Source organism: Pipistrellus kuhlii, unplaced genomic scaffold (genome assembly GCF_014108245.1).
Source record: "Pipistrellus kuhlii isolate mPipKuh1 unplaced genomic scaffold, mPipKuh1.p scaffold_m20_p_11, whole genome shotgun sequence".
NCBI lineage: Eukaryota > Metazoa > Chordata > Mammalia > Chiroptera > Vespertilionidae > Pipistrellus > Pipistrellus kuhlii.
In genome coordinates this window covers 27541291-27553846 of record NW_023425416.1, presented here as the reverse complement: position 1 = coordinate 27553846, position 12556 = coordinate 27541291, and the positions used below count along the sequence as shown (strand labels likewise).

The 12556-nt window shown below is 45.5% G+C and overlaps 1 protein-coding gene across 1 annotated transcript in view; it reads left to right on the top strand.

Moving 5' to 3' along the window:
• Positions 1–12556, top strand: part of EPHB1 (EPH receptor B1) — a 401650-nt gene that overhangs the window by 316344 nt on the left and 72750 nt on the right. Inside the window, exons 7-9 of the mRNA XM_036431378.2 lie at positions 4040–4202; positions 6566–6674; positions 7515–7579. Of these exons, the coding sequence (XP_036287271.1) occupies positions 4040–4202; positions 6566–6674; positions 7515–7579 (337 nt within the window). The remainder of the gene's footprint in view (positions 1–4039; positions 4203–6565; positions 6675–7514; positions 7580–12556) is intronic.

Genomic DNA, 12556 nt, shown 5'->3' with positions numbered 1-12556 from the left:
CGTCCCTAATTTATACTAATTATTAACAGACACACACGCGCAGCAGCTCAACGCCTGAGGCAGCTTCAACACCTCATTGAAGCATATTATTGTCCACACTCCAGAGGATAGAATGCTTTTCTTGGGAACACAGAAGATTCTTTGTAAAAGCATTGATTACTGTAGAACTTATAAAGTGCTTGACTATAAAATTGTTACATTGCCTTGGCCATTCCTAATTTGACTTAAGAAAAGACATTACCTTGCAAGGGTATCTTCAAATAACCACAATGACAATAATTCATCTTTACTGAGTGCCCATTATGTGTCAGATTTTCACAGATATATTAGTTCTGACCCTTAACAGAAAGATTCTGGAATGCCAGGTACAGTCCATTTATAGATGCATAGAACTAAGTCACAGAAAGGTCAAATGACTTACCCATGACCACATAGGTCACAGCTAGGGAGTCACAGAACCAGAACTATAGACATTTTTATTATATTTCAATGTATCCTAAGCTCAGCATAGAACTGGATGTAATCATGTTGATGCTAAGAATCTCATAATTGTGTGGCTCCTGAAATAAAAGATTGTATATTAATCTTAAATCCAAATGTTTGTAAACAGAATTATTTGCCTACCTGCTCAACAAGGCCATGGAATCCTGGTGTTCAGAAGATACAAACACAAATAAAACTCAAACCGGAATTCAGTAGATGTCCTGAATTCAGTCCCCAAAAAACAAAACCCATCGTTTTTCCCTCCTATGCCACTTCTTAAAACTAGGAGTCAGCAAAATTTTTCTGCAAAGGACCTGGTAGTAAATATTTTAGGCTTATGGGCCATAGAGTATCTCTCTCCCAACTACTCAGCTCTACCTTTGTAAAGCAAGAAAGCAGCCACAGGGAATATGTCAATAGATGAGCGTGGTTGGATTATAATAAAACTTTATTTATAAGACCAGATAGCTGGCTATGAAGTGTAGTTTTCCAGCCCCTGAAAACCCTCCCTGGTTCTCCTGCCCCACATTCCACTCTTGACTCGTGCTTGCGACACTTTCCAACCTCAGTTCTGTGAATGGAATCAGTGAGGCTTTCACCTCTTCCAACAGCTCATTAATAGAGAGCTCAGAAGCCATCGAGCTGATGACACTCCCAGAGGCTCTCCCATGTTCATCTCTGTCTCCATTTTAATATATTTCCATTTATCATTCTCTCTTGTTTACTGTCTTGTAGCGCTTTTCACTCCCGGTGTCAGCGCTTGTAGGCAAACCATCGGAGAAGCATCTTCGTCTGCTCTCGGCTGTCTCAATGATGAAGCATTTAGACGTTTACTCACATTTCCTACTAAATGTCTAGGCCAGAATGGGGTGGACAAGTCCTTGGGAGTTTCTACCCTGCAAATTTTAGGATCATTTTCTCATAGAAACTCTTTCAGGCTGTGGCAATATCTTGTGCTCAATCGATTATTTCAAATAACTGGCCTCAAGTATGCTATTTATTTATTCATTTAACACTGAACGGTTGAGCACCCGGAGATGCCAGCCCTGTGCTACGTGTTAGGGATGGAGAAATAAGGGAGGCTGGTCTTTGCCCCCAATAGCTGCAGCCTCTATCTCCCACATACTTATAAAACCAGTCATAAGCGACAAAAACAAAAACAAAAACAAAAACAAAACAACCTTGCCCTTCACTCTAATTCATTTGCCTGAAGTTGATTAATGGTTTTGAAGGGAATGACGATGATACTCAAATTTAACCACTGAATGTATGGACAATAACATGATAACAGGTTAATGTTTTGTTCTCAAAATTCAAATGCCAATATACTACGACACATTTGTTTTTTCCAGCAAAAGAGCTGCCTGGTCAATGCTTATTTCAAGCAGCGCATACTTCCATAGTTTCCAGTAAAACCAGAGCATTTAGAAAGCCACCTGGATTTATAGCAATGGGAGTTTGCCTTAGCTTGCAAGGTGATGTGACTTTCACAGTTTCAGATTTCAGCTCTGTAGTTTATCAATAGACAGTAATGACCAAAGATCTAGGTAACATCCCTTTTGCAATGGACAGCTTTCTTTCTGCTGGATCTCTGGTTGTTGGAGATGGTGGTGGAGAAGGAGAATCCACCTGCTTTTTAAAGTAGATCAAATGGCAGATGGATAGTCCTTCCCCAAGCAGTCTCTCCTAGGCTCCAATGGATAACTCTTCTTTTAAGGGTACTCGTGGGCCTCCATAACTGTCACCTGGGTTGGTCCCTTACAACTGTGTCCAAAGCATTCATCATCATCCTCAGGCCACCTACACTCCAGACATGGCCGTCACTTGCAGGCTCCTCAACTCCTTTAAGCTTTGTTTTTGCATATTTTATTCTATTCTCATGGAATATTCTATTCAGTACTCCCTCCCCTTGTGGCTAATTTTTTTTTTTTATCCTTCAGAACTTAACTCTTGTCACCTTTCTCTGAGCCCCTCCCAACCTTCTAATAAGAAAGGCTAAGTGACCCTCTGCTGTTCCCCCACAACTCCCTAAGCTGCCCTCTGCCAAGGTACTCAGTCAACACTGTTGTCATCACCTGTTTACTTTCTGGTCCAGCCCTACAAGAGGTTGTCTTCCCAGAGGAGAGGACCATGCCTTGGTACCTGCAGCCCACATATGACACCCAGCATATGATAGCAGGTCATAATTGTGACTGCCTGGCCAAATGAATGAATGAACACACATCAGGCCACCTTTGGCTTTGTGAAGTAGGCTTTTACAAATTTAAAGATAATGGTAATTTCTTCTCATTGAATTGTATTCTTTTGTCCGAGCTCAGTTCCCCAAGTTTTGTCTGTCATTAGACTGAGGATGTGACTTATAGATCTCTCGTCATTGACATTCCCCTCATTTGTCACCATGCCTTCCGAACTGCTATACCTAGAACTCGTCACAGAACCCCAGGCCTGCACATGGGACTTGGATTCTCCTCCCAGGAACTCAAGCTCTTCATTTTCACTGAGGTCCCATTTTTGCTCTAAGATTAATGGTGCAGACAGGGTCAGGCTCAGACTTCAAACTCTTGCTCCTGTGCACTTAGAGCGAAGCCACAGTCTCCATCATGCTCATCTGGGAATAATCAGAGAGCAGGCTGGTGTATCCAAAGTACTGAGGGCGATGTAAAATGATGAAAACCAGCCATGAGGAAGGTTTGTGGGCTAGAGTAGTGAGGGAAGCTTTTTTAGAAGGAGGCCTTGGCGGGTGGAGGCCTAAGGGATCTGGAGGGCATGGGACAGCCTGCACAGAGGCATTGCAATTGGAAAAACAGCCTAAGCAAAGGCCTGGTGGTCACGTGTGGTCCTTGTAGGGGCAGCAAGGTGTCAATTTAAAGGAGTTGGAGAAAGTGACAGACAAGAGGGCGGGGCTAACCCCTAATGAGGACATAGGGGCTGCTCTCTGTGGAAAAGGGACATGCCTGCCTTGGAAGATGGTGGAGAGGGAACTGGAGGATAGACACAGGTCAAGGTCAAGGCAGAAGCAGGTGTGAAAGCTACTCCAGCCTGGTCTCAAGCCCTTCAGCAGAGTGGAAGTACTTGAGGGAACTTACAGGTATCTTGTGCAGCCATTGTGAGGAGTGATCAGGGAGATCCTGAGTCCAGAGAGAAAAGAAAATATCTCAGACTCAAAGCAAAGAGAGGCAGGCACAGGGCAGCCCAGTGTGTCCAATGAGCTCCTGCTGAGGTAGAGACTAGATAGGGTTTCACAAAGATGGTTATGCTGTGTTTTTCTATCCCTGAACCCTGGAGAGGGGAGGAGTAGAAAATGACCCTGAGCTCCAAGACAGGCCCTGAGAGCTCAGCATTTGCTTGTAGTTACTCCATGGTCCAGAGCCAATTCTTCATTCCCTCAGTCCATGACAGCCTGTCCCCATTCAGAGGGATGGCCTGGGGCTGGTGACAACTTCTACCAGATCAGCAAAACCAAGAACTGGGGGAGCCTGGGTGCTCTAGGGTAGAGTGGGCTGGGGTGGCTGCACTCAGGAACAAGCCACTGACCATCACCCCTGCTCTTTTTCAGGAACACAATGAGTTCAACTCTTCCATGGCCAGGAGCCAAACCAACACAGCTCGGATTGATGGTCTGCGGCCGGGCATGGTGTATGTGGTGCAGGTGCGCGCCCGCACCGTGGCTGGCTACGGCAAGTTCAGCGGCAAGATGTGTTTCCAGACTCTGACGGATGGTAAGGGGTGGGCCAGTGATTTGGCACAGGGAAAGCAGCTCAGGGAGGAGAAGAAGCCCCACCCCAAAGAAGCTGCACTCGCAGCCAAGAGGCCAACCTCTACCTGCATTGCAGGGGAATTCCCTTGGAAGGATCTGCTTCCCAATGCACTGTATAGGGAGATGTCTGTCTGAAATCCAGCCTATTTCTGTCCAACATCTGATGACTTGCCTTTGAAGGGTCTCTGAGCAACGTGGCCACTGCATGTGGTCCTGCAAGGGCACAGCCACACCGGTCAGTGTGCCCTCCGGCCTTTGGGTCAGGGCCCAGATGCCTGTCACTTCCACTTCACTCTGTTCTTAGGGCCTGGGAACTGAGCTCACAACCTCTTATCATGAGCCCAGGTCTGCAGGAAGGGACTGGAGAGATAAAATGTGAGGTGTGGTAGTCCTATGAACCCAGCATCTCAGAATATGTGAGGCAACTTCATATGTGGACCCAGTAGGTTCAGCTCAGACATCTGCCCACAATTTTCCAAACTGTCCCAAAGCCAGAAAGCCTGTCACCAAAAATACTTCCACTTTTTGGTTTTATTCATTCCCTATATAATGATTTCCCCCACTTACCTGAGATTACCCCCTTTAACACTTATGTAAAGGAGATTTCCCTGTAACCTGAACATTGAGGTTGGGTGTGTCTACTTGGTTTGTTCACTCACTGTTTTCTTAGCTAGCCATTTACCATAGTGTAAGTCGTTTATCTATATATTATCTACCCAATATATACCTATCTACATTTATTTATTCATTTATGAGCTATTTCCTGTTAGTTTTCCAATTGTCAATCTATTCCCGACCTCCCAAATGGAAAGCCTTTCATTTTTTCCTTTATTACTTAAATTATATAGAAAGCAGGCTGCCTTACATAACATTTTATTTTAGGCCAGTACTCTTCAGCTAGGCACTTGACAGGGCTTGAGGCTTTCTAATGACACATTATATATTTTTTTTGACAATTTAAAAATTCACCAGGAAGATTTAAAAATCAGATGACTTCATATAAAAATCATAATATTCATTTTCTTGGGAACAGTGTAAGGGGAGCCAGTGCTGGTGGGTGTTTCCATGTGAGGCACTGCTGTCCCATGGGTCCCACCACTTCCCAGTCATGTATTCCTGGGTGCTCTAGTGGGGGCTCTCTGGCACCTTTAGGATTGGGAGTTTGCAGCCCATTTGGAGTTTATTTTAGATGAATTTTGAGTCACATTTTAAGGATGGTGAGATGGGGTGAGAAGGCGAGCCGGATTAATGATGCGGCCGGATTGAAAAGCACACAGGCTGTCTCCTTTTCCTTTAGGACTCTGTCCCCCTTCTCTACCTCACTTAGCATCTAGATTTATGGGCACTTTGGCATCAGGAGGTACACGGGATTAAAAGCCCAAAACTCAAAATGATCTGAGCACCAGTCTCTTGGCAATCCTGCTAGACAAATCAAGAAGTAACAGATTTCTCCCAAGAAGGCTATTCCTTTTACATTGGCAGTTAAGTTTTGTAAACCCAAGAGGGGCTAGATATAAGAGAGTTCTGGTAAGTGGCCAAATCCAAGAGTATTAATCTTAATGACTGAGGTGCACACATCGGTAGTAATTGCGCTCATGGCAGCTTTGGGCTTCAAAGGCAGCACAGAGATGAGTCTGAAGGTTGATTGAAGATGGGGCATTGGGGCAGGAGGACCTGTGAGAAGGTCACTTTACTTTATGATGTTTTTAATGAAAAAAGACATTGTTATGGACTCCTCCCTATGGTTCCTTGCCTATTTTATTTTATTTTATTTTATTTGCCAAATTGACTTTTTAAAAGCATGCATGTTACAGAAAGCTCTCAACAGAGGGAAACGGAAACTCTACCTTCAGTATTTAACGTTGATCTTTACAGAGTGGGAGGTTTTGACTCTGCTTGTCTTTAGCAATCTCTGTCTCCACCACAGACTTAAAGGCTGGTTCTTAAACATTGTTGTGGAACTTAGGAATCACCCAGGGTGTTCGGTAAACATGCAGATACCTGCTCTTCACCCAGTGGTTCTGATTTTGGAGGTCTGAGTAGGGGCCCATAAATAGTCATGCTTAACAATTGGGCTTAAGATACTATGATGCAGGGCATGAAGAACCTCAGTTCAAAAGGTATTGTCATTAGGGTTGCCCAGTAAAACTAAGAATGGCCAATTAAATAAGCGGCCAAATAAGCAAGGAATAATGTTTGGGGCATATTTAAATACTTAACTTTTCATACACACACACATATATTTTGTGTCTTTGGATCATGCACTGAGTACCAGCTGTACGCAAAGGGCACATAGGAAGATTCTAATGCCTCTTTCTTACCTAGCTGACTACAAGTCTGAGCTGAGGGAGCAGCTGCCCCTGATTGCTGGCTCGGCGGCGGCCGGGGTTGTGTTTGTCGTGTCCTTGGTGGCCATCTCCATCGTCTGCAGCAGGTAGGCCCTCCGCTCCTGACTGCTCTCCTTGGGCCCAGGAAGCCTCACATTCAGACACCTCCCAGGTCATGCAGACTGGACAGGGCCTGACCATTCAACAGACACAACTCTGCTCTCCCAATCATCACTCCATGTCCATCCACAGGCAGCCTAGATCTCCAGATGGTTATCTCTGTGCCTGGGATAAAATCCTCTGTAAGAGCTGGGCGAAGCTATGACTCAGCCCATCCATCCTTAAGCTTCATTTTAGACAAGACTCTTAGCGCCCCTCACACACGACAGCTTTTCGGAGTGACAGTTACAAAATTGCATTTGACCCACTGGAGCATCCCAGCATGTGCCTTAGCCCATCCTCTGGTTAAAGAGCCAAAGGCCTTGGCGGAGGACATAAGGCAGCAGGCAGGAAGGGAGCCGAGGAAGTAAAGAGGAACTCCAAGTTCTGCAGAAGGGCTGGCCCTGAAGGCCTTGTGAATTTTTAATATGGTTGCTACTGCCTTTGGTGGTTAGCCCAGATTCTGCTGGGCAAAGGCCTACAGTGCCGCAGTGCAGCCAGAGCACTAACAGGCATCCTCCAGAGTCTGCCCAAGCTCTGAAGGAGAACCACTGCTCTGCGTGGCCTGTAGACTTGAAAGCAGACCCCATCTGCCCACAGTGGGTGTCAAGCTAGAGTGTTAACCATGACAAGAGCAACATCTAAACTGAGAGAAGCAGTTCCCCATTCCAAAAGATGCCTGTGTGAGCCCCCCTTTCTCCCCCCGCCCCCCCGCCCCGGACAGGAGCCCTGGGAGGAGGTCCCTGGAGCAGAGAGGCTCAGAGAGCTCCTCTTCCTTGTGTCCACAGGAAACGGGCATACAGCAAAGAGGCTGTGTACAGTGACAAGCTGCAGCATTACAGCACGGGCCGAGGTGAGTAGAAAGCAGACCCCTACTGATTCCTGGAAAAACCACGGAGTGGAGCAGGCAAGTGCTTGGAGAGCTCCTTCTAGCCAGACTGGCTGGTCTCCACCACAGCCCCTCCCAGCGCCCAGTGGCCCAGCACCGCCTCTCTTCGCAGGCCCTCAGGAACCACAGGCTGCCGCCCAGTCTGCTGTCTGCCCATTGTGGGCACTCGTTGGATGCCTGGCAGGCAGATTATCTTTTGCATTGATAAGCCCTTACAGGACAAGGAGTGCAGAGAAAGATTGGGTTTAGCAAGTCAATGAAGTTGGACACAGTGGCGAAAGATGGAGGGTTCCCTATTAACATCTTCCCCCTTATCTAATCCAGCTGGGCGGCTGGGGAATGAGTTAACCAAATTCACAGATAAGCCAGAGAACATGAATGTAGGGAATTAAAAGATAGCAGAGCCCAAGAGGCCAAAGTGTTGGGATATCTCCCAAGTATTTTCTTTTTAAAAGTACCTTAAAAGTTTTCTTCACTCATTATCTTACTCTTTAATATATATATATATATATATGAATTTTATAACTAAAACTGCTTCTCAAAAATATGCAGCATGAAGTCTTTTGTTGGAATTATTCTTTTATCTGTGTAATTACAACATTGCAGAGTCTGAAAATGTCCCACTAGGTCAGCTGGGCCACCTTCCCTCCTCCAGAAAACCATATCCTTAATCCTTATAGTGGACACATTCTGTTTCTAAATAATTCCTTTCAAATTCGACGAATTCCCTCCACAGTCTGTCCCAGCACTTTGTGCTGCGCCATCCAGGCTTCTTCTGTAAGCCTCCTGTCACCTAACACCCTCTGTTGAAGTGTAAGCCCTTTTCTCCCTGTTCACACCTCGGTGAACATGGAAAATAGGCCTTATCTACACACACACACACACACACACACACACACAGCATGCCTTCAATGGGCAGTTCTGGGAGCAAAAATGAGCTCAAAGGCAAAAGTTCTCAGGGATCAAACTCAAGTCTTCACCAAGGTTACGTCTCCAGGACAACCACGCAGCAGCTTCACCATGAAGGAGCTCATATTTGAGCATGACCAGTGCTGGCTCGGGTTGTACAATGGCTACTCAGTAGATACGATCTTGTTTTCCAGGGGCTTGCAACCTAAGACCAAGAAATTTCCAGAACCAAGCTCCAGGCAGCTGGGCTGCTGTTCAGATAGTCATGGTTGAGAGGGAGGCATGGGTTCGGCTGGCTCAGAGGCACTGTGTCCAGGCAGCCCCACATCAACTGTATAAACCAGGGGAGGGGATTCAGTAGAGCGGCCTCTCTCTAAATTCACACACACTGCTCCTGAAAAACTCAGAATCCTGTTTACCGTCACCCTCCCTTTTCCCCCTTCTAGGCTACCTTCAGCCTCTATTCTAACCAGATGTCACTGGTTTTAGAGGGGAAAACCCTATTGTGTTCTCTCTTTCCTGCAGCCTGACTCTCTGCATCACTGCATAATCTGCAGATGCTTTTACTCATATTAACCTGTGCGTTAACTGCTGACAGGGATTGTATGTATGATTCCCAAGTGAAGGTACCCCTCTAGGGTGCATCAGAATTACCTGCCCGCCTCCTGGCCTCTGCCTCAGGGTTCTGACATGCTCCCATGTTGCAATTGCTCAAGGTGCTAGGTAGTCAAGAGCATGTGAGAATGGGATGAGGACTAATTCAGAGTGTCCTGGTTGGTGGTTTGTTACATCCTTCTTCCCTCGCCCCCCCCAGGTCCCAGTGTAGGAGGCAGAAAGGTTCATAAAGCGTCATGTGAATGGGCCTATAACTGGACCATCCATGTGCCCGTACCTCCCTGCGTAATGTGACAGCAACCTCCAGGAGAACCCCAGCCTCATTCATCGGTGCCCAAGAAGGCCCTGCCTCTCTTCCCCGCAGGCAGGACATGGGGCAACCATAGCCCTGCCCTCCCAGACCTGTCTTCCAGGATGATGTGAAAGCTGAGGGAGATACCATCTAAATGTCTGCAAGTGGAATACCTTCTCTAATGCAATGCGATGTGGCAGATCTGGTCAATTTGAGAATACAATTAGTGTCTCTGGGACACTGGTCTATGTCCATCCTCTGATAGACATGACAGGCATATGAAAGGGGGCTTTGGATTTGGGTGAAAGAGACTACAGGGAAGGCAAAGAGGAGCCAGGTTGCAGGGACTGGATAAAAAGAGAATAGTTGTGAATAGAGGGGAAAGGCATTTATAAAAGGTGAACTGAATTACAAAGAAGACAGACTTCTAAAGCAGCCGAGGGAAGGGAAAGTGTGCTGGATATGGTTCTGGTTGCTTGGATGGTAGTACCTAGGAGCCTGGGGTTCGTGTTTAAGGATGGGTAGTTTCCCATGTCCAGGAAGAGACAGACACATGGTGTGCTCTCATGGTTTATTTATATGGGCCATTCTCAGGAAGAGTTGGCTAATTAAAAATTGCCTGGACAGTATGACCCAGGTGGCCAAGGTGGGCTTGGGAACCCATCTTAAAAATGTTTCAGTTGATTTTACATTTGGAAAACATTACTAGATACTTAGGGGGTTAGGTAACTACATACTTGATAGTGGTTGACACGTCGCTGATTTCTAAGTTGGATAGAGTGCGTAAGGTTGGGAAAAAGGAATGAATGTAAAGGCTTGGTAAGAGGTTGAGGACTTTCCAAAAGCAGTCCTTACAGAACTACCTCTTGTATTGCAGGCAACAGCTAATAAAATCACAGAGCTAATATCATTAAGTTTTGAGGAAAACAGAAACAAATAGGGTATATGCCCAAAGGCTGTAGACTGGCCAATACTCACATTGTCACATGAAGCAAGAGAGCAGAGCACTAAGATTACAGAACAGAAGAGTGAGCTTGATCCCTGCCAAATCTTGAAGAGGCTGGAGCAGATGGGCTCTGGGCATTAAAAACTGAATTCTGTGATCATCAGGAACCATCACAGGATTATTAAGAAAAAATAATGGGACCCTCATGTCACTTCCTGTGGTTGCACAGTTAGTAAATTCAAGAGAAATTGCAGTTTATTTTGGCAAAAAATATTTGATAATCTCTAAGGGAAAGCATTGTAAAGTGGGTACAGAGCTTGTCTTCATGTCGAAAGAAAGTGGGTTAGTGACTTTGTCAGCCAGGCAGGAAGTCACCGGTTTTATTCTAGTCCTTGTCCAATTCAATCTCTTGTTTGTTTGAGTGTTTTTTAAATTCATGAGTCAGGTGCGGGCCTAGGGATTCTTATCAAGTTTGTAGGTAACAGTTGGAGAGCAGAGCTAACACCGTAGAAGACAGAATCAAAATTCAGAACTATCCATCAGCATTGAATGTTAATTCGAAATCTGCAAGATGGAATGTTGGAGGGATAAATCTGGAGTCTAGTGTTTGGGTTAAAACAAAAAGGAAGTGGTATGGGAAAGGAGGAGACCTATTTGTGTGTGGGGGAAAATGTAGGTATTTAGTTGACCACATAATTAATATGAGTGATATGTATCTGATTTAAAAAGAAGTCAACACTGTTACTGATGTGGAATAATACTTTTCTCTAACTTTTTAATTGATTTTTTTTATTTCTCTCTTTTCAGAGAGAGAGAGTGGGAGGAGAGAGAGAGAGAGAGAAAGAGGGAGAGAGAGAGAAGTTGCCTCCCGCAACTGGGGATCAAACGCATAATCTGGGAATGTGCCCTGACTGGGAATCAAACCCTGCCACCTTTTGGTGGATGAGGCTCACAGTCCAGGGCCTCTTCTCCAACTTCAAGCACTTAGTGTAATAAGTACTTTATATCTTAGCTAATTTAAGCTTCATAACTGCACCATGAGGTGCATTTTGCATGTGAAGAAACAGAGCCTCAGAAAGGACAAGTAACCTGTCCAGAGTCTTAGAATTAGTGCTTTATAAAGCAAGGTTTTAAACTCAGGTCTGTCTGGCTCTGCAGTCCCTATGGAAATTCCGATCAGAGGGGGTGATGTACAGACCTGCTGGCCTCTGTGCTGGTAAGAACACATCTGGAGTGATGTTCTTGATTCTGGGGACCATTTCAGGAAGGATGTTGTCAGCAAAGCAGATGTTCAGGAGAGAGCAGCCTGCCTGTGGGGGGTGCCAACTCCCAATCTGTTACCTCTGAGACTTGGAAACACCAGTTTGATGTAGAAGAAAGGCAGGCAGGGACCTAAGGGTCATCATCAAGCTTCACACATTATGGCCAAGGAAAGGACATGCTGTTGTGCAGCATGAGATTAAATGGAACCATTGAGTGAAAGATCAAAGAAGGCAGGTGTAATTCAGTGTAAGAATATCCTCTACCTCTACACTGGAGCTGTCCAACACAGAGGCAGGCTGCTCGGTGGGGAGGTGAAAGCATTCAAGCATAGATCTCAGTCAAGAATGTTGTAGAGCAGATTCCTGCTTTAGATGGGACATGGGACTAGATTAGACCCAGAAAAACATCTAAGTCCAAGGTTCTGCATCTGGCTTTCTTGACCCTGGGTGGAGTGTGTGTTCCAGAACTGTAGAGAACATACTATCTAGCTCACTGGAAATCACTTTTAGTACCAAGGTGAAGGTCAGGTCTACCCCCTGGAGGAGGGAGACAGACTGGACATATTGGCTGCTTGTTCTGGAAGTATCAGGAGTATGTGTAGCTGAATATGAGTAAATGAGAGCCTTTGGGAAAAGAAGGAAACACCCCAAAGTACAAAAGGTGGCTGTTTTCAGTGGGTGCTTATTAAATGTCAAATAAATTGAATGAGTTAGATTCATCCATGTGTCCACTGCTGGCTCTAAGCCAGAGCCTCTAGCAACCATGTTAACTTAGTCTTGAGCTCATTGACTGTGGCCCTCATGTTCCTGGCAGGATTTCAATGGCCTAGAACAGTCAGTGTTCGGCAAACTCATTAGTCAACAGAGCCAAATATCAACAATACAACAATTGAAATTTTTTTTGAGACCCACATTTT